The sequence below is a fragment of the Pelodiscus sinensis genome, chromosome 1 (assembly GCF_052426305.1).
Source record: "Pelodiscus sinensis isolate ZL-2025 chromosome 1, ASM5242630v1, whole genome shotgun sequence".
NCBI lineage: Eukaryota > Metazoa > Chordata > Testudines > Trionychidae > Pelodiscus > Pelodiscus sinensis.
In genome coordinates this window covers 104,540,914-104,563,664 of record NC_143052.1, presented here as the reverse complement: position 1 = coordinate 104,563,664, position 22,751 = coordinate 104,540,914, and the positions used below count along the sequence as shown (strand labels likewise).

Here is a 22,751-nt window from a genome sequence, read left to right as displayed (position 1 = left end):
CACAATCCACATTGCCTTGGCTTCTTTCTAGACAAACCCATGAAGCCAGCTGCCAGCAAATGACTTCAGAATTCCAGCTATTCAGCCTGCACTGCTGCCCATGACAGAAGGTCATTCAGCCTGCTCTGTGTCCCCTGTCCTGTGGGAAGCCAACCTTGCTGGCAGCTGTAGACCTGTCAGACTCACTCCTCTCATGCACTGATGTTGTCCTTGGTCCAAAAAGCTCCTGGCAGGAGAAATGGAGGAGTTTGATTTTCCACCTCAATGTTAGGGGGGAAATGTGTTGGCATTAATCCCCATTTTCCCCTCAAAAGAAGGGGGTGGGTTGAGGGGAACTTTGCCTGTCTGACCAAATTCTATACATGGTGTCCAGACATTCCTGATGAACAAACAGTTATATTATGGTCCCTGTGATACTGCGCCTCATATTCTCCGTAGAGATGTGCTTATGATGCAATTATAGCATCATATCTAAGATGTATTTTATGTGAGATGGGGCGTGTAAGATATCATTGGAAAGGTTAGGATTTATTGACTAGAATTATCCTTTTTGTATGGATGTATCATTTCTGAATCTGCAGTTTGGAATACTATGTATTAATTGCAAGTGTATTGACAACTGGGGAATGCTCACCAGACAGAATGCGAGCAGTCTAGATGGCTTGCTGTGAGGACGAGCCACTAGAGAGAACAACAGGTCTCAGAAGATGTTTATCGCCCACAGAGAAGTCTTCCTGGGGATGCTGCAAACAAACTTTGTGTTACAGCTGCAAGATCAAGTCACTTGATACTAGACCCCATGATAAAATTATAGTACATTTCTGATGACTGGGGGTGGGAATTACCCTGGAAGACAAAGGACTCCTGCCATATATAAAACTTCTTTAAGGCAGGGGAGGGACATAATCATGGGTCATTCTTCACTGAATCCCCACCACAACATCAAAGAGACAAAGACAAAGGCTGGTGGGGGATGAAGGAAGAATTGAACCCAGGCTGGAAAGGTGTTGGGCCTGTGAAAGAAATACATGGAGTTTTAAGCTTTAATCAGGAGCAGCTTGCTTTTAAAAAATCTCTGCAATCTGCCTAAACAATATTTAGGGTGAGAATATGCTACCTATACTAGTTTCTTCAGTACCTTAAAGCTTAGTTTGCATGCGTGTTTTATTTGCTGGGTAATTTGCTTTAGTCTGTTTGCTATCCCTTATAATCAATTAAAATCTATCTTTTGCAGTTAATAAACTTGTTTTTGTTTTCTCTAAAATCAGTTTGTGGAATTCATAACGTGGGGGGGGGGGACAACGGAATACATAACTGTGTGTATCTTCCTCCACGTTGAGGGAGGCAGCAAATTTCAATGAGCTTATGTTGTATACTTTTCTGTGCAGTGCAAGATAATACAATTTTGGGTATAGAGAGGTGTACACTAGAATGCTGGGAAATTCCTTAGCTAAGTTTTCCCATTCAGATCTGATCTCAGCATCTGTGTGAAACTGCAGCTGTGTGTGTCCCTAACAGTGTATGTGCTGTAAGGGACTAGAAAAATGTATAGGGAACTCAGGCTGTGCGTAAAGGTGAGCTCAGTGGTACCCCAGTTCCAAATGGCACTCTGAGGGAATCTGTCACAGTCCCATTGCGCAGTGTGATCTACAGACATAGATGAAGAGACAATTCCTATCCCAGAGAGTAGATATCTAAGGATGATCTCAGATTAAATGCTCCAGAGCTTTCCAGATATCTTGCAGAGAGACCCCAGGTTCTGGGGTCATCTTTAGAAAACTGTCTCCCCATTTGAGAATTAGCAGCATGAGATATAATGTATTTGAGGGTGGGGGCTCCTTCCCAGACCTCAGCAGGAGATCCCTCTCCCTCTTTATTCTGATATCAACCCACTTGATTACAAAACCCAGTCCCTCCCCTACCCCAGATTTTCCTTCGTGGATTATCCTCATGCCATGAGGCTGTGTGGGTAAGAATGCAGTAGTCCCTGTGTGGCAGGCCACTTTGGCAATTAGGTTGTGATGGAAGGCAGATGTCTAGCAGAGCTACCACACTATGAACCAAACACCTTAGTTTGTTTCAAAAGGCTTTGGTTAGAAAATGGCAAAAGTGTCCCTTCTTTGGTAAAAGGAATGTGATCATTTCAGCTCCATTAGCAATACAGGATTGTGAGAGGAGGTATCAGGGAAAAATCTCTATTACCAGTTTGAAACCATGTGGTTGCTAAATACGAACAAGAAGGCAATATTCCATTTCTCCTACACATGAGCTTGGCATTGAAATAGCCAGGACATTTACGGCAAGGTCTGTGTTTGTACAGGGCCCAAAACAATGGGGCTCAGATCTCAGTTGGGGCATCTAAGCACCACCACAAATCAAATAACAAATAATAATGATGAAAAAGTTACAAACAAGAGACAGTAAAACCAGAAACTCTTTTTAAAAAATGCTGTTTCTGTTCTTGGAACAGACTCTGTGTTTTTACTGAACTAATAAATAATGAGTAGTATGCACAACAATTTGTTGGTGCATAGCTGGCTCCCACCAGGCCTCTCCACTGTCCTGGGTTATAGGAGATGTCAAGTACAATATTTTCAACTCCAATTTACCACCATCCATCAATGACATGCCATTACCTCACTGTTTATTGTAACTTACCCAGGCACGAAAAATGCTGAATCATGCTGGCTAGAGAAAATGTTATGTTCAGCGTGTGAATCCCACACACTGTTCAAATTCAACTATCAGAACTAGGATGGCCCCACTTACTGTTAAATCAGGGCTCAAGATGTAAGAGGTACCAGGGTTGCCAGTATATTGTAGGGCTGTTCAGGGGCCAGTGTAAAATGAGGTAGGGCCTGCAGTCTAGGGTTGCTAGATGGTTTCAACAAAAATACTGGACACACTTGACATTACATCACAATCTACATTGCATCTTCTTTAGAAAATACCGGACATTTCGATTTTCTCATTTATATTTTCTCAATTTGTTTCCCTAACAGAAAGCTCAAATACTGGACTGTCCGGTTCAAAACCGGACACCTGGAAACCCTACTGCAGTCCAATACCCAGTGACCAGATGCCCACATGACATAAAACCACGCTTCCGATTGGCACTGTTGTTAGACTGGGTGGGCACTGAGACTGAACTACTCCAATAAGTGGTCCAAGTCAGGGTTAGACATACTGGTTGGCCAGTGTGTGGGGGGGAGGGACGTAAACCACTATTGCTCAGGATACTCCACCTACTCTACAGACACTGGACTTCAGAGCCTCCAAGAGCATCACATTTCAGGAACAATTCATTGTAACAGTCTCTTCCCTGCAAAAAAATTAAATCCTAAAGAATTTCCCAGATAAGGTTCTTGCAATCAGCCATGTATTTCCCTTCCATGTTTACTAATGAGCCAGAGTCCCAGGACAGCAGTGGCAATATAGAATTTTTATTTGTTTTCAAAAACACTTCCTGCAGCTTCGGGGTAATCATCCAATCAGAACTGAATACAGATGGGTTGAGGTTTAAATCTCCCCTCCATGGAATTGGAGGATAGAATATGAATGACAAGGCAGTAATAACAGTCCACCAGGGATGCGCTGGCATCCATGCGGGATTGGGGGAAGGGGAGAAAGACTGACAGGAAGTGGAATAAACTGAATTCTGGTTGATGGGAGCAGAGAAATCCAGGCTGAGATTAGTGAGGGGAGGTGGATCATCCCAAGCGAAACACTAATGAATGAGACAAAGCCACAGCAATATTTTTGATAAAGGAAATTCACATTTCATTGGGAAATGCTTCTGTCAGGCGAGACGGCAAGTCTCATCTAAGGCTGTGTCTATACTCCTAACCAAAGAGCTGCCCTTCATTTCAATCTGGTTTTGAAAATGGTTGTTGTGATAATGGAGAGAGGTTCAATGCACATTTATTGCATTTGTCTCACTATTAAATCAGTAAGCAGTAATAGAAGCTGCAGTACTTGTGAGGTATCCCTGCTCTGTTAATCTTGACAAAGACGATCTAGGGAATCTATGTGCAATTTATGAATTCTGTTTGATATTATCAACCACCTGAACCTATCTATATCAAACAACAAACTCTATCATGACTGTAAAGCTGGTCTGTGCCTTCTCTGCTCCCTTTTTACCTCCATCTTGATGTGAAATTCCAAAGGGTGGAAACAGGGCAAATAACAGAGGGTTGTTAAACCTCCGTGGTTTTCCATTCAAATAGCGACACCTTACATCAGGGAACCATCAGGCACTCAGAAGAGTCAGTTCATTCATGTGGGCTGACCAGGGAGTTGAGGCTCATCTAACAAAGGAGTCTAGAAGTTTATAAAAGGACTAGGTCTCTGCCCAGAGAATCTCTCACCAACCCGAACAGGAAAAGAAGCATGTGCTAAAGGAGACAAGTCCCAGATTTGGATCAAACCACAGAGATTGAGCGGTGAATAAACTGAAGCAAAGAATCACACTCAGGTGTTTCTTATTCTGCATAGATCTCTATCTCTCTTGTGAGTCTAAAGTAAAAAGTGATTGCTTTTTTAGAAACCCTTTGCAATAGCAGTGCCTATTTGCTTCAAGGATCACATGTACCTGAAGGGGTAATTATGTTATGTACCAGAGACAGAAACCACAAAGCTGGTGTTCTGGGAAAGGGTGTGCTTAATCCACTATGATGTCGTGAGTACTGGGGCCCTACAGCAGTTGGGCCGTAAGGTGCCACTTCCAGGAGATGGGTACCCAGCAGAGAATCTGTGTCCAGGAAGTATGTCAGATCCTCCCCAGACCAAATGAAGCTTAAAAGTATGTGGGTACAAACAGTAGCCAACAGGGGCAAGATGACTAGGACTATTACATATATTTCTCATCTTATAGATATACTCTAAATTTTTTGGGGCAGGGACCATCCTTTTGTTAAACACAATGTGTAACTCAATGGGATCTTTCATCTCATTTGGAACCTCAAGGTTCTAATGCAATACAAATAATAATTATAGCACTTGGGGGCCTCACTTGGACAAATGTTCAGAGCTGCAGAAGAGAGAAACCATGCATGAGGTGTGAATGTGGTTTGTCAGTCTGCTTTTGCCCTCTCCATATCAGAAGCAGTTGTGTGTGGAGATAGTTAATAGCTATTTCTAAGCATGACTGCATCAAGTAGGGTTGCAGGGTTGTTATCATCTGATTGCCATGCTGGCCAAACTGTGCTTTTGACTAACGTTTCTAGGCAATCCTATGGCATGAATTTATGGCTCTCATACCAAAAACCCCAACCCCTCCCCAGAGAAGTCAGGGTACATTGATGAATCAGATCAGCCCGCTCAGCAACAAAAACGTTTAGGCTTTGTCTGCACTAGAGAACTGATTGCATCATTTGGAGGTGAACTGGTTGTACTCTGTTGGCTTAAACACAAACAGCTCAGTTTATCTGCCCTAGCCATGCTGAATCAGTTCAAGTTTCCCCCCACAATTCCTTTCTCCCTTCTCATATATATTCCTCCATTTTGGTTATCAAGTAACTAGTTTTGTGAAGTCCCTGGCAGGGCCATCCCTAAGAGGGTGCAGGGCCTGGGCAACCCCACTCCATCCCAGGCCCCAACCCTCACCCCTTCTCTGCTCTGTGCCACCTCTTCCCATCCTTGCTCCACCTTCTCCTGCTCCCATTGCACCCTTTCCTAAAATGACACAACCTGGGGGACTACTGGGGTGCCTGGCATGGGGCAGCAGCAGGGATTGGGCCCCCCCCCCCTGCACTCAGTGTGGGAAGCAGAGCGATGCAGCAGCCTGCTCCACCCCGTCATCTCTTAACCGGGTCGCTCCCCTTCACTGTGGCAGTGGGAAATGAAGCAACCCAGTGCCAGTCTGCTCTGCAACCCCGGCTGGGAGATGGAGGGGTGGAGCAGGCTATTGTATTGCTCTGCTTCCCATCGCTCCCACCACCGTGGGTTCTGTGACCTAACCTCGAAGTGTGGGGCCTGAGGTGGCCACCCTGAACCATCCTATGGAGGGGACTCTGGTCCCTTGTAGATGCGCTGAGAGCTTGCTTTGGCTCTGTGGCCCCACCATGCTCTCTACACCTGTGTGAGGCCTAAACTGGAAAGCTAGAAGAATTTCTGCATGCTGCCACTGTGCCAGAATCCTGCTAACAACAACTCTGCTCAGATATGCCCGTGGCTAGTATTTGTGACTGACGCCCTAGGCAGAAGGATGAAAGGACAAAGATAAATGGAATTTGTTCCTTCACCTTAAAGAGATACCATGGATTTGAAAACTAGTTGGTTCCTAAAAATAGTTATAAGTAGTTTCCGGTATTATGCCTGTCCTTGAGAGCCCCTCAAAATGTATGTGGATCTACAATCACATTTTCCTCTTGGTTTTAAAGAAATATCTCTTCTGTGCCTAACTAGACAAAAACACACCCCTTCTCTGCTCCTCCCCCACTCTCCCAAACAACCATGGAAATGATTCATTAACAGACTGCACTTTCAAATTTGCCATATAAACAAATTAAGGGGAATTTTTTTTTTAATCCCCTCTGATCTCTTACAGTTAATAAAAGGCTCAGGTGTTACTTTGGAATTCCAGTAGGTAAGAAAAGCCCCACAAAATTCTGATTTAGAAGACAAGAGCATCCCTTTATTTAACCCAGGCAATTCTAAATGAAATGTGAGTTTGGGGTTTTTTTTAAGTGGTTCCACAGATCTGTGTCTGGACATTGTTGCTATTTGTGGTGATTCATTTCTCTGGAGAATGTGCTAGTTTTGTAGTCATCATCAGATCTTTTATTGTAGAGCTGGACAAAAAAAAACCACATCACAACAGAAACTATATTAATTTCAGCCTCTCTCTACCCTACAAGCTTTTTTGTTTAAGGTACATAAAATAAATACATCACAAAATGAGGCCTGATTGTGAGGTAGATGTCCCCTTAACTAGTTAAATTATATCACAATAATTAAATTATTAAAGAATAAAACAACACTGCTCCTAGCTTACTGGGGACAAACTGTATTTTGGGAGAGCAGCTATGCAGTACACTCTTCCGGCCATGGACTGAATGGCTCAGTGGCACACTGCTCTTGAGAGCACTTTATTGCTCTGTGCACACTTGCACAGAATATAAATTATTGTTTAATTATATACCGTCGCAGCATCATCATCATCATCAGCAGCTAACAGACAAGCTGCAGAACGCAAAGAATTTACGTTAAAATTTGCCCTTATAAAAAAGCTAGGGTACCAGGGGCAATCTCATTGGCTGACAGGATTTCCATGCTGTCATTATGAGACCATAAACCCACATGGGCTGGAATTTAATACACTTTTTAAAAACTAAGAACCACAAAAAACAGCAGGGTGCATAGTATTGCTGTTACAGTGTCATATATCTGCTGGTTGGGTGCGTCTTGCATTTGGCCTTTGGCCTCATGTGTCACAGCACAACCGGAGGCATACATAGTAAACCACGGTAACCATGCATCCTGTTGTGTATTATTTCAGCACCAGTGCACGTGTACTGAATTGTAACTACCCATGCTATAGTGTATTATTATGCCTAGGGAATGTATATCCTGTACCATAACAGTATAACCTGCTGAGCCAGATTCTCAGCTCGTGCAAACCTATGCATTTCATTGAGCTACACCTAATTACACCAAGTAAGGAGCTGACCTTTTGTGTATTACTGCTCCTATGGCACACCAAAATGACACAGTAACTCCAAATGGTTGTCTATTATTTGACACCCAAGATTTGAGCACAAGACTATAGAATTGCAGCGCACCCTGTTGTATATCATTCTAGAATAGAATAGAACAAGGGATGCTCAGAGCATTTGAGTTACTTAGCGAGCAAATAGCACGTTGCACACTGTGGGCAAGGTGACCACAATGGCCAGCTGACCTCGAGATAGGCTGGCAGTAATAGCATGCCTGACTACATCCATGAGGTAGATGTGATGCTTTGCAGCCCTGCAACCACGTAACAAGAGGCAACAAAAAATTGAGCCAGTGGATGATGCTAATTAGCATGGCCCTTTAGTGATATGGTAGCAATATAGGCAGTGGTCATTAATGTCATAATCAAGTAATTTTTGTGTGGAAATAACTCCTTCTATCACTGTATCTCCCAAACCATTTATGCTGCTGCAAGTTTGTCCAGTATCTGATTCATATGCCTTCTATTCCATCGCATTTCAGGGCTGCCAGGTAACCAGACTGCTAGACTGATGCCAAATTGCAGCACTGGCAGGAACCTCTGTTAGGGGCTCTCAATTAATTTGAGCCGACCTTCATTATTGCATAGAAGGACTTGACTTGTCACAGTGCTGCATTCACAGCAGTAAAGGTGTTGGACTGAGAATCACTTACTCAGCAGGTGGGTCTAACAAATCTTTTGTAAGGAAAAGCACTCAGTAAGTAGTGATCAATTAATGACAAATGAGAAGCTCATCAGGATGATCTCATCATAGTTGCCTCCAGCACTGGACAACAAGATTCCAGCTTCCCGTTGTTAAACAGACTTATTTGTAACTTTCTGTTATGGTCTCTGAAAATACGTTTCAGGCTCTCCTTTCCATGTTAACTCTCCTCCCCTGTCAGTACAGGGATTTGTGTTAGTTCAAACCAGTTTCTTCTAGCGTTGTGGCTACTTTATCTTTTCATTTCCTCACAAACATGATTACACTGCAATTTCTTACACATGCACAGTTATAGCTAAGATGAAACTTAAACGTGATCAGAACAGACTATCCCAGCAGGCATCTTATCCAATTTAAACATGCCTTTGCTCCCAACAGAAGGAACTTTCAGCACCCTTTTCCTTTGGTCTTTCCACACCCGGGCTAATTTTCCCCTTTTCCAGGATGTGGAGGATATTTCTACTTCTGCTCTGAAAATAAGATCCCCATCTGGAAGTCTGACTTTGGCTTTTAAAGTGGATTTAGAGCTGTCACATTATCAGCCATGGCAGCTGAGGTCCTTTCTTTGTCTATAGAAGCACAGCATAAACAGAGGTAGTGCAAATGTCTCCCTCATTGCCTGGCCAATGCCTCTAAAATATTCTGCAGGGTTATTCAAGGGATGAGAAGGTAGTGTTATCTCCTTGCCCCTGGAATCCCCATTCTTCTGCTGAGGATGCCGATCAGAAATGCTATCCAGGGCCAGATTAATATTATGAAGGGCCTAAAACTAATGGGAGCAAAGGGCCTAAGTATGAATTACATATTGCAAAAAATTATGAAGTCATCAAACACGTATCTATATACATCATTGCCTATTATATAAAATTAACAACATTATTCTACTCTCACTACACTCACATCTTCAGATAATTCCCCCTCCCCCCCTTGCTTTAGTTGTGGCAAAGTCATGAAAGAGGGATGCTACGCTGTCCTTCTTTTAGGTCACCTGCCTCCTAGATAGCGGAATGCTCATCTGGGAGGATGAGCATTCCACCATTCCCCATCCTGCTCACCTTTTGACCATGTGCTTCTCTCGTCTCTCTGCCTGGCCCACAGTGCAAAGTCATGCTCCACTATAGGTGTTTCCTCCAAGATATGGACTTTACACCACATGCCCTCTCTCACGCTGACTGCAGTCTGGGAGGCAACTAGCTTTTATTATGTAAAAGAAAACTGCTCAGAGGTAAAATCCACTGAAGTAGAGGAAGTAATAGTGGAAAAATTACATTGGGTAACGTATTTTAGGCTGTCTTGCTCTGAAAACTGACTCTCAGTGTTGCACTGGCTGAGGACAATGAATTACTATTTTCACATTGAACCCAAATATTATTTGTGGGATGACACCCAGTTTGTGCAGTTAATCTCCAGTGACTCACCACATGAGGCCATTCTGCTACCAGGCTCTTCCACAATCCCAATCATAGAGTAGAATCATAGGACTAGAAGGGCCCTTGAGAGTCATCTAGTCCAGTCCCCTGCCCTGGTGGCAGGACTATTCTAAAATGTGTGATCAGCTGCTCTGCATGTCATGAAGGTGAAGCCTAAGTTCCGTGTGTGCATTAAATTGTTTGTTTAAGCTTTCTTTAAGAAAAAAAAAAAAAAAAAAGGTATCAGCTGGAAGTGACACAGCTCTTTAGATGGTTGCCCAGGTTATAACATTTAGCATTTTTGTACCATGTTAGTTCTTCAAAATCAGTGCACAAACCTTAAACAGACTTAATCTAAAGCCTTTCAGCTTTTGAATGATTAGAAGTTGACAAAACAGCTATTCCTGTTGTATTCTCTGCCTCACCCTGAACAATAGGATACAAAACTGTCATCACTTCTAAACTTGGTCTTTTTTCTCTGGGGTATGAATGCATGTCTAGGAGCAGCAGAAATGAGCTACAAAAAGAGAGCATTTGAAGTTTGCCTTTGAGGTCAGCTGATACTGTTTCCATAGCAACCAAATGCTACAGAGTTGACACTAAATTCTCCAATTGCAGCTACTGATCCATCCCTTCTGTTAAAAACATTGAATAAATACTACCTGTGATACACATCTGGAGTTTGTCTAGAATCAACCCCCAATTTCCACATGTAGACACAAGTTCATAGTTTTTCACTTTAAAGCCTGTTGGTGTTGGCATAAAGATAAAGCTCCCTTTCAGAAGTATTGTGCAAACCATTTAGTGAAAATTGTGGGTTTCTGCCAGAAGGAGGACATCTAATCCCAAAAGTCAACTGATGCTACAGAAAGTGGTGAGATGTGTGTTGTGGTCCCTCCTTGAGGAGTATTATTGTAGGAAGCTGCAAAAGGACACTACAGTGGAGGATATAGAGATTTGCAGAAGCTGTCTCTGTGAAAACAGTGCTTCATGTTTATTTTTTGAAGGGTCTACTTTTGACTCTGCGTGATATATATATATATATATATATTTAAAGCAAAACCTGTGTGAAATGCAACAGTAGGGCTGCAGAGCGAAGCACTTGGAAGTCAAGAAATGTTAAGACTAATGTGCTGTGTTCTTTGGGCATATGTATTAAGATGCTGTCATCTCAGGCATTGGCACCCTTTCAGCAGGGTTATCTGGCTATGATGACTCCCTCCTCGGGCCTTATGAGTCCTGCATTCCTAGCTGTCTTCAAGATACCACTGACTTCCTGAGGAAACTACAGAACATCAGTCATCTTCCTGAAAACACCATCCTGGACACCACTGATGAAGAAGCACTTTACACCAATACTCCACATGAGGATAGATTACAAGCTCTCAGGAACAGTATCCCCAATGATGCCACAGCACACCCAGTGACTGAACTATGTGATTTTGTCCTCACCTACAACCACTTCCAATTTGGGGACAGCAGCTCTCTATGGCCCCACAATATGCCAACATTTTTATGGCTGACATAGAACGTTTCCTCTGTGTCCATTCCCTAGCACCCGTTTTCTACTTATGCTACATTGATGACATCTTCATCATAGGGACCCATGGGAAGGAAGTCCTTGAAGAATTTCACAAGGATGTCAACAATTTCCACCTCACTAGAAACCTCAGCCTGGACCAGTCTACACAAGAGATCTATTTCCTGGACTCTGCAGTACAAATAAATGATGGTCACATAAATACCACCCGATACCAGAAAGCTACTGACTGCTATTCTTACCTACATGGCTCTGGCTTCCAACCAGGACAATCACACGATCTACAGCCAAGCCCTAAAATACAACTGTATCTGCTCCAATCCCACAGGCAGACACAAACACCTACAAGGTCTGTATCAAGGATTCTTAGAACTTAAATATCCACCTGGAAAAGTGAAGAAACAGATTGACAGAGCCAGATAAGTACCTGTAAGTCACCGTAAGGGCCAACAATGTAAATAACAGAACACCACTGGTCATCATGTACAGCCCCCATCTTAAACCCCTCCAGCACATCATTTTCAATCTACAACCTGTCCTGGAAAATGATCCCTCTCTCACAGGCCTTGGAAGACAGGCCAATCCTTGCCTACAGACAGCCTCTCAAGCTGAAGCAAATACCAGTCACATAACTCACTACAGAAACACTCAGGAGCCTAGTCCTGCAACAAACCCCATTGCCAACTGTGTCCACAGATCTATACAAGCAACACATGCATGTGTGTGAGTGTATATATCTGCCACAGGACCTACCCATATAAGCCACACAAACTCATACAACTTCCTCTATGTGATCTATATGCCATCAAGTGGCAGCAATGCGTCTCTGCCATGTATATTGGCCAAACTGGGGAGAGTCTCTGTGACAAAGGATAAATGGACACAAATCAGACATCAGAAATGGTAACAAACATAAACCTGTAGAGGAACATTTTAACCTCCCTAAACATTCAATAATGGATTTAAATGTAGCCATCCTTCTATAAAAGAACTTTATCACCTGAATACAGAGGGAGACAGCAGAACTGAAATTCATTTACAAATTCAGCACTATCAACTTGGGTTTGAATAAAGATCTTAACTGGTTAATGCACTACAAAGGCAATTTTCCCTCTTTTGATATTCACATCTCCTCAGCAAATGCCGAAAATGAGACACATTCTGACTTAATTAGCCTCATTAACACTGGTCCTACAAATGACAGGTAACTTGCTGTTACACATACACCAGATTCTGTACTTTCCACTCCAACTCATTTGACGAAGTGGGTTTTACCCACAAAAGCTCATGATCTAACACATTTGTTAATCTCTAAAATACAACAGGGCTCCTCGTTGTGTCATCCTGTTGCACAATCACCCTTAACTTTTGTATTTCCTAATTTTTGTGGTATAACCATTTAATTTCCAAGATTTTTATTTTCTAGATGAAAAAAAGGAAATAAAGAAAAGCATTCCCTCATTCCATAGTTGACAGGTATCAAAGGGTGACTGCTGACTGCTAGTCTCCCAGGACAAATATGCATTTCCAAATGTACATATATGTTCCTTATTCCAGGCACAGATTAAAAATGTTTCAGGTAACATAAGAACTCTTGGCCAGCTCACCAGTTCCGTTTTTGTTTGCAGCTTAAAGCAATCTATGGCCTTAGAAAATCTTAAACAGCTTAAAATAGTCCAAGACTTCAGATCAATTTAAGCTGCTTATGCCACTTCAAGGCTTTATATAATTTTAAAATGCAAAAGAAGAGTAACCCCCTCCACAAAATGACAGAGTTACAAAAGGGCAGGACAGACTCCTGTCTGTTAACCAGTTCTGAAAGGCCCATGTACAAGATATACACAATAGCTCTTTGTCCCCCTCTAGTGTCTAGATCACAAATGAGTGTTAATTATGCGTCCAGACAGTGATGGCATTACTTATGCACTGTCTCAGCGGCACATGCATGTGTGTGAGTGTATATATCTGCCATCACTCACGAATGAAGAAATTTTGTATACGCTTCCCAAAATTATTCACCTTTGAGAAGAGAATAAGCCTAGACACTGGATTCCCAGACAAGAATGTTCTAGAAATTTATAGGTAAGTAAAACAGAATCTCACAATGGAAAGTGTTTTCAGCCTTCTCTATAGCAACTGCTTCTGTTGTCACCACGATAAGAGACGCAACAGAAAGAATAAATAGACCATTTTGCCACATAAAAAGAAAAGGACTGAGGCCCTGCATTTAGCAGCTCCTCCCCACCCACTCAGAGCTTTTGGAGCCCCACAAATAACTGATTTGTGGCGTTCAAGCTCAGGATAGGAGGGGGTTGAGTGATGATGGGAGGTGCTTGGTGCTTCACTCCTGGCCTCAGGGCACCACCTCTTCCCCCGAGAACCCCCATCCTTGCTCCATCAATGCTGTCCCCTCTGCTACTGCTGGAGTGGAGCCTTGCAGCCAGTGGCAGCAGAAGGGCCAGCACTGATTTCCTCTTGTCTAGAAAATTTCCTGACTTGGGACTAGTCAGGTCCTGAGGGTGTCACATGCAGGAGGTTCATCTTGTCTTTTGCAAAAGTGTATTGTTCGCAATACAAATGACAAAGAATTACAAAAGCAAATACATTCATGATTGTACAGCTGAAGAACAGAGCTCTAATGAAGATCATGAAGTTGACAATAATAGAGTTCTTTGTTGGGTCTCTTAATACATTTACAAAGGAAAGTTCTGCAACAGATTGTTTTTGACACTGGAAATAAATTAACAGAAAAGTGAATTTCAAAACAGAGCTCAGTGCAATGTAATCAAACTTAGCACGGGGGCGGGGAGAGAGAGAGAGAGAGAGCGAGATAGAGAGAGAGAATATATGAATGAATACTGGCATTAAAATAATAAAAAACCCCACTATACTTGTTTTATATAGTGGGCACAAATTAACCTATGCAACAAAACTATATTTGTACGTCTGTATAAGGACTACCACTCAGCAGAATTTGAAATAATGAAAGAAGAAACCCCATGTATGCTTGGGGTGGAGAACAAGCTATGAATGCAGATGATAAAATGAGTAACTAACTGATCTACTGTCCATAGGCTGACCAGATAGAAAATGTGAAAAATCAGGACAAGGTGGAGGGAATGGGTGCCTACATAGGACAACCCCCTTAACATCAGGACTGTACCTATAAAACTGGGACATTCGGTCACCCTAACTGTCCAGAACACAAAATGGTATTCTTAACTAACTTGATGAGGTATTTGAGGAAAGTGGGAGGCAATGACAATGTAAGAGTTCATGTTGACAGAGACCTCAGTATGCCACCAAACAACATACTGCCTCATTAGCACAGAAAATGAAAGCTGAACTTGACCTGATGTTAAAAGCAAATGCTGTTAAGTGAGCAGGCACCAGCCAACTGGAATGATGGTGATATCCACCGTAACAAAGCCCAACAAGTTAAGAATTCAGACAGAATCAAAAGTTTAGAGTGAGGTCACCAAACATGAGTGCTACCCCCTGAGAACTGTACAAGAGTTCATGTCTCAAGAAGCCCTAAATGTTCAGGTTTTGATGCAAGTCAAGGCAGGTCTGAGTCAATATACAAAGTGTAAAACTCTTTTCCTCCCATATTTCTTTTGGTAGATAGAGGTTTAAGCAAAATCCCTTTGGGATTGTTTTAGCAACCTTATGTAGGTGAAAGGATCAGGTGAAATCCTGGCCCCACTGAAGTCCATGGAAATTGGGCGATTAATTTCAGTGGGGCCAAGATTTTTCCTGTGGTGCCCCAATTTGAGACTGAATGGAAGTAACTATTGATGAGCTGCTGGCTTAGAGTAAAAATGATCAATGCCACAACGTGAGTTGACATAACATTCTGCAGCATGCCAAAGAAAAGACTCTCTGACTGAACAGCATGAGGTCAGAAATGCTAAACATATTCCACAGTGCCCATCTGGGTATTCTGAAGTGTAAGAAGAGAGAGACTAAAAAATCCTATTATGACCAAGCAAATGTTGCCATCAAAGATAAGGTATACAAGTATGAAATCTGCAATAAATAGACTTCAAAATAACCCCTAAGGCCAGCAGAGATTCCGGATCTCTGTTGGTACAGACACTAGAGATGTTAGAGTGTAACTGACCAACAATTTAAGCAATAAGCAGATGCTTATCGCGTAATGGTCTCAGTGACACTCAGCCAGCTCCCAGGGAGGTAGCTTTGCTAGGCAGGGCAGTGAAGCCTCCTCCCTGGGAACTGGGCCAGCAAGGGCTGCCGGCTCCACTTCTGGGGAGGCTTCACTGTGGGCTCTGCAATATAAAGCATATTTAAGCTTTTTACTGCAGAGCCCACCGTGTGTAACTGAGATGTTCAGTGGTTACACGGTTACCTATTTAACCGACTTTGAACATCCCTAATAGATACTGTGACAAAGCTCTGACTTTGTCTTGGTGAGTCTCACACTTCCAGGCAGATTATGCTTGTCTCAGGGACTCGCTCTGACCCTTAACTAAGCCCCCCTCTCTCTAGAGCAGGGGTGGGAAAGCTAAGACCTAGGGCCAGATGCAGCCCCTAACTTGTTTGGATCCAGCCTCTAAGGTTCAGGGCTCCCCCTCAGCATTGGGGAATCTGCACTGGTGCTCCAGCCTCCTTCCGCCCCTCCCCCCATCATTCGCCTACAAGGCTGGAACACAGAAAATCTACTCGCTTGGGCCCTCCAAGGCTCTGGTATATGAGGGAAATGTGGAGAAAGACATTCTCCTTCTCAGTCCGGGCAGCCTCAGTAATGGTGGGAGTTTTTGGCCCCACCCTACCTCTGCTCTAGAGCAAGGGTCACAGCCTGCTGAGCCACTTTCATCATAGGCCAGAAAAGGGGTTGATGGGAAAATTACCCACAGCCTTTGTTGTCTGTTCAGGCTTAGAAGTAGCAGTTCATCCTCCTGTCCCAACAGGGGTCTGTCTCCCCTCTCAGGAGAGTGTCTTTGCAGTGACTCTGCAGCTGGGGGAAAACCAGGCCCACCCTCTACTCCAAGTTCCAGCGCAGGGCAGTAGCTGTTGGCAGTGTTTTCCCTTTACCACTGGAGCTGCTACAGTTCCCTGGGCCACTTCCCAAAGGCCTCCTCTCATTAAACAACTCTGTCACCCTTCCCTCACTGCTTCCTTCCCTGTAACTTTGTTGGTGTTTGTCACCAAAGAATGGAGAGATACAACACAACATTGACACTCCCCCCAATGATTGGTGGGAGAGCTTTTAAACAATATGAGCAGGACCTTGACTGGTTCCAGATGTTTCCATTAGTCTAGCGTCCTCAACTGATTTCTTGCAGGTTAATTGAAGCCAGGTGCCCCCATTAGCCTAATAGCCTCAATGGATCCTTGGGCAAGTTAATTGGTGTCAGGTGTCTTGATTGGTCTGGAGTAGCCTTTGTTTGGCTACCCAGAAAGACAGGGACCTGAAGCTGATATGTGTGCCTTCCACTATTTTATGGTCTGAGTCCATCACAATTCATTTGAACTAAACAAGAAAGACTTATTAGTGGCAACTTTTTGAAAAACACAAGGAATAACAATGTAATAACACATTGTAACCTGCCATGGGATTCCAGATGAGCTAATAACAGATAATGGCCCACAATTCCCAAGTGACTCATCACAGCATTCTTTCGATTTATTAGATGAAGCACACTACATCAAGTCCTTACTATGCACCATTACATGGGCTAGCAGACAATTAAGTAAAAATAAACAGACCTTCATTAAAAAAATAACAGCAGTCCTGGAAGATTTTTAGGTATGTATACTTAGTATTGTTAGACTACTCAGCCCACATCATAATGCTTCATGAAAATGACTAGTTTAGAGAATTTTGGGCAGGGGACAAAACCCTTGGACAGCTAACAAGCCTCTTGAACCAAAGACGTTGAGCCCTGAAGTAGTTATAAAAGAGCTATGTGCCCAGAGATTGAAACAGAAGAAATAGTACGAAGAATGCTCAAAGGTATTCCCATTGCAAATGGAAGAGGTTAGATTTCAAACAGACCCTGGCTGCCAACCTGTTAAAGGTCTCCTGTCAACTGCACCAAGGTCATATGTCATAACCACCTGAAGGTCACCTCTACAGAAGTAACAGAAAATAGCTGTCAGGACTGGGCTGTGGGCAGCCTACGTGCCCCGGTTATCTGCTGAGATCAGGAGACAGGTAGCAGGGTTAGAAGCAAGCCAGGTCAGAATCAGGCATGAAGTTGCAGGCAGAGGGCAAGGTCAGTGTCAATCCAGATCAAGATATCAGGAAGTCAAGGTCAGGTACTAGGTTACTAACAGCAAGTGAACAGTGAAATCAAGGACAAACTGGGGTCAGAACCAAAGTCTAGCATCTGTCACAAGCAGGGTCTGTCACTGCTCAGACAGCTCCTCATGCTGGCTTCCTGTTTTAAATATTGGTTCTGACCAATCAGTGGGATGTGAAGGGCTGCCACTCAGACCTTACTGGATGGTAGTGCCTGTCAAGCCTAGCTTCACAGGGTCCTCTCATCGGAGCGTGGCCTTACCCTCTGTGGTGACGCAGCAGCATCAGTGGCCTAGAACCTGCCTGGTTCCAGGTTTTAGCCCTGCTGGTTCTTGGGCTGGCAAATAAAACTATGGGGACCTCTGACACTCCACTTTTTGAGGACAACCAGAATGCTACTTGACAGTGCTCACGTGCCAACAGAAGTAACATCTGCCCATCAAGTCACTCTTGGCAAAAAAACACCAAGAACAATAAATAGGCTCCAAATTGTAGACCCATCTTAACAGCTAACCTCACCTCTGCAGGAAGCACTGGTATGAAAACAAGAAGAGTCCATGTGATCAGAGACTTAGAGATTGTAGTTACTGACAGATATTGAATATCCTGACCTGCAGCCTAGCTATCTCTATTTGTCTGGTTTATTAATTCTCCCGTTCAGATTGTGATGGTTATTTTGGGGTGATATTTCATTTGTATTTGCCGTTTAAAAATATCAGGGAGCATGGAACAGTAGCCGCAAGAGTCAGTGGCTACTTACCCTGCCAGAGGGGAATAACCTTTTGTAACTCTGACTCGTGTCATGTAACGGTGACTGACCAAAAAAAAGCTTCAGGGGGTAGCTGAGTTAGCCTGTACAGGTAAAGTGAAAAAACAACAAATGGTCTGGTAGCACTTTATAGACTAACAAAACAGGTAGATGATATCATGAGCTTTTGTGGGACAAGTTCAGCCTCTTACCAAACACCTCACTATGTTGACAGAATTTGTCAGATTTAACAAAACAATCACTGCATCTTCCTTGTTTCAATTTCCCTCCACTAGCTGTAGTTCTTCCTTTGTCTTCCAGGTTAGTGAACCTTCTAGTATAGGGTCTCTTCTCCTTGGGTAGGTAATTCTAGAATCTAGACGACAATCAAGCCACTTCTTAACCTTCTCTTCCACAGGCTAAACAGATTGAGCTTTAGCCTTTCATTACAAGGCATGTTTTCTAGACCCAAAATCATTCTTGTGGCTGTTCTCTGAACATGCTCCAGTCTTTCAAAATCCATTAAAAAGAGCATGCAATGGTCTCTCTCATGCTGAGTGAGGAGGTAACACTATTTTCCTACTCTGACTTAATATTCCCATTTATACGTTGAAGGACTGTCCTAGCCCTTTTAGCCATAGCATTGCACTGGAAGCTCTTATTCAGCTGGTTATCCACAAGGATCCTTGAGTCCCTTTCAGAATCTTTGCTTTCAAGGACACAGTCCTCTCCCCTGTAAATATAGCCTATATTCTTTTTTTCTAGATAGGACCTTTCATTTAGCTGTATCAGAAGGCTTATTGTTTGAATGTCCTAAGTTTCCCAAGAAATCCAGGTTGCTCTGGATAAGTGATCTGTCCCCATCATTACTGATCACAGTACCAATCTTGGTCTCATCTGTAAACTTCAGCAGTAAGAATCTGTTTTCTTCCAGATCACTAATAAAATTATTAAACACCACTGAGCCAAGAAATTATCTTTATACCACCCACATAGAAACATTCCCAGTCAGTGATAATTACCCATTAGCAACTTGATTTTGAAATCTATCAGGTAGCCAGTTTTTGATCCATTTTATATTGTGCAACATTGATTTTATATAATGTAAATTTTTAATCAGACTATCACGGGGTACTAAGTCAAACTTCTCATAGATATCTGAGCAGGTCGTCAATACAGTTACCTTTATCAACTAAACTCACAACATAATCTCACAAACAATCATATTCACTTAATTCAGCAGACCTAGTTTCCATAAAATTGCAAGTCCTGAATCCTTACAGTGAACAATTTACAAGTAGCCAGAGGCTGAAATGTGTTTGCACAGAATATTTGTTTAATACAGGTTTGCGCTGATAGGCACAGAGAGTGTTAATGTTGTTGGCTTCACTATCCCAGAAGGGTTATGATTATTTGTATCATTTCCAGCTTTTCACTACTAAAACACTTACCTCTGCTGACACCAGACATGGCTCTCTGTGCTCCTTACTCCTAGCTGCACCACATGATACAAGTGAGCAACTAGAAGCAAATCTGTTGAAATCAAGATCTCTTCATCAAAGAGCCATGTGCAGAAAAAAGGACTAAATCTGATAAATAAACTATTCACTGTGAGTCACTCACCCAGCTATGCCTGTGGGGCTTGACTCTGATCTCATTTACACAAACACCACTGGCATCAGCTGAGTCACCCGATTTACATTAATGGAAAGATCAGAATCACATCTGACACCACGGTACTGAAGACAACCTGGAAACCATACATGATGCAGAAAGGCAAGAAGGCATTTCTTTGCAAAACAACAGCCTTACCTCCCATGAGGAAGAGAAGCCCTGCTACATACTGCATAAGGCCTCGATCCCAGCAGCACCCCAGCACCCCGATAATCCAGCCAAAGAGGATGATGGCCACAGCCATGCCCATAAAGCCAGCCGTCATCCTACGCAGATCTGCAAAGTGAAAGAGAGAACAACAGGGTGCTTGTGAAATTTGATCAGAGCTTCATAAAAACTCTAACCTGAACATCTTCCTTCTTTTCCACAGCGTCGTCCGTGGTTGGCTGGCATAGGAGGACTTGTCTCATAATGATTTAGAGGGAGGATGGTCCAATGGTGAGGAAACTAGCTTGGAACTTGGGAGACCAGGGTTCCTTTCCCTGCTCTGCTCATGATTTCCTGTGTGACCCTGACCAAATCATATAAGGTATGTCTACAATGCACAGCACTGGTGGTGATGTGTAGGGTCTGTATAGCTACATGCTGCAATGAAAAGCAGGCTGAGTCCACACTGCTGTTTCTAGTTACACATGTCAGTGAAAGGCTCAGGTGGGGGAGGGTAGTGAGGAAAGGCTCTGGCCGTGGGGAACTGCTGGAGCCTTTTTCCCCACTGCTTCCTCACTACCTGGAGTCTTTCAATGACATAGAGAAAGGCTTCAGCAGCTGGGAGCTGCTGGAACCCTGCTTTCCCACAGCCAGAGTCTCCTCCACATGCCTACTACTTTTCCTGTGATGGGGAAAGGCTCTAGCAGAAGGGGTAGATCTAGACTACAAGCTTTTGTCGACAGAGGCTTTGTCGAAAGATACTGTCGACAAAGCCTCTGTCGACAAAGAGCGTCTAGACTACATCCAGTTCTGTCGACAAAGCAAGCCGCTTTGTCGACATGAGAGTGTAGACACAAAGGACAGTGTAGACGCAGTAACGCCTTCTTTCAACAGAACTCTGTTGACAAAAGGCATTATTCCTCATAGAATGAGGTTTACCGCCGCTGACAAAACTGCCAAGTTCTGTTGACGTTAGTGTAGATGCAGGTATAGTTTTGTCGACAAAAGACTACTTTTGTCGACAAAACCCTGTAGTCTAGACACACCCAAGGACACTACTAGATGCCAGTTCCCAGCCCCAGGGAAGCTGGTGACCCACCTCTCCCTACCCTCAGCTTGTGCCAGCTCCAGCTCTGGGCAAGCTTGTGGTGGCTGCCTGGCTGCTCCCCAGGCACATGGGAACGGGGGGGCTGACTTCAACCCACAACCTCAAGTTCTGGAGGTTGTGTGGACCAGGAAGGCATTGTTTGAACAAGGTGCATAACCACATGGTTCGGACATGTCTTACCTTGCCTAAGCAGCGCCTCACCATCTACACCGCTATTTTTACCCAGGGGGCATGCAGAGTATGTATTCCACATGCTACGGTAAGGAGTGTGCAGTGTAGACATACCCTTAGTCTCCCCGGGCCTCAGTTCCTCATTTGTAAAATAAGGATATTAGCACCGCCCTACCTCACATGGATGCCGCGAGGATAAATATATTAAAGACTATGCAGTAGCTATCTACCATAATGAGGAGGACCACAGAAGTACCTTACATTCAAAGGATTGTGACATGAAGCAAGCACTTTTTCCTCCTTTGAGTTTGGATGGTGAAGGTTTCAAATGCCTTTTTGGTGGGGAGGTGTGTTGGGGCTAGAGTCAGGATTGAAGAGCAATCACAGAGCTGAGGGAGAACAGGTATCTAGGAATAAAGCATCTGGACCTATTGTATGTTAGGACAGCTGCGTGTGCTGCATGTCTGCACCATACCTCCTTACGCTATGGCTTGCCTTAAGCAACTGACACAACAGCTATGAGCATTTTAGAGTGGAAGAAAAACATTCACATTAAAGTTTTCCCATGTCCTATAGTAGGATTCATCAAAAAGTGTGGGATGGCTGCACTACCATCTTCCACCTCTGCACAGGAGAAAATCAAACTTGTTCACAGCTATCTCCAGTGTGAAATGTGGAGCAGTGAAGTCCACACAGCTACTGAAACTGCCAGGAGTGCCTGAGTCAGTGAACTCCTTGATTCCCTCGGATCAGATATTCAGAATGGGGGCACTGTCACAAACTCACATTCGACTATTTTCAGCTATGTGCGCACACACACGTATAGCCATGCTCCCCACATACACAGGAAAAATTCCACACAAGTCAGCACCACAAATACATTCTCTCCTGCTTAAAGCAAATGTTACATGTAGAGGATTTTTCTTCTTCCTCTTTCAAACAACAGAATGCATGTGGGAGGAATGGATGCAAGAGGGGGGATTTGAAAACAATGAATCAGCCATGGGGGCTAGGACAGCTTTTCTCCTTGTGTGGAGAAAGGGAAAAGCTGGCCCAGCATAGTGGTGACTAACTCCCATGGACCAGCTCCAATTCTCTATTTCTCTTTTTCCGCTATGGATCACAAGGACAACTACTGCCATGGGCTTAGGCTTCTCACCTATCCTGGGATCTGGCAGATTTTCACCAGGCTGCCTGTCCCACAACATTTGTGCAAGTTAAGCTCAAACTCTGCTGTGCAAGTAATGATGACACGACGCTGTCGCCATC

The 22,751-nt window shown here is 43.5% G+C and overlaps 2 protein-coding genes across 2 annotated transcripts in view; one reads left to right on the top strand and one right to left on the bottom strand.

The window, feature by feature from the left end:
* BRAF (B-Raf proto-oncogene, serine/threonine kinase) overlaps positions 1–22,751 on the top strand; it is a 568,039-nt gene that overhangs the window by 24,940 nt on the left and 520,348 nt on the right. The gene's annotated exons all lie outside the window — the stretch shown is intronic.
* TMEM178B (transmembrane protein 178B) overlaps positions 1–22,751 on the bottom strand; it is a 347,923-nt gene that overhangs the window by 14,050 nt on the left and 311,122 nt on the right. The window contains exon 3 of the mRNA XM_006133377.5: positions 20,195–20,332. Coding sequence (XP_006133439.1) covers positions 20,195–20,332 — 138 coding nt within the window. The remainder of the gene's footprint in view (positions 1–20,194; positions 20,333–22,751) is intronic.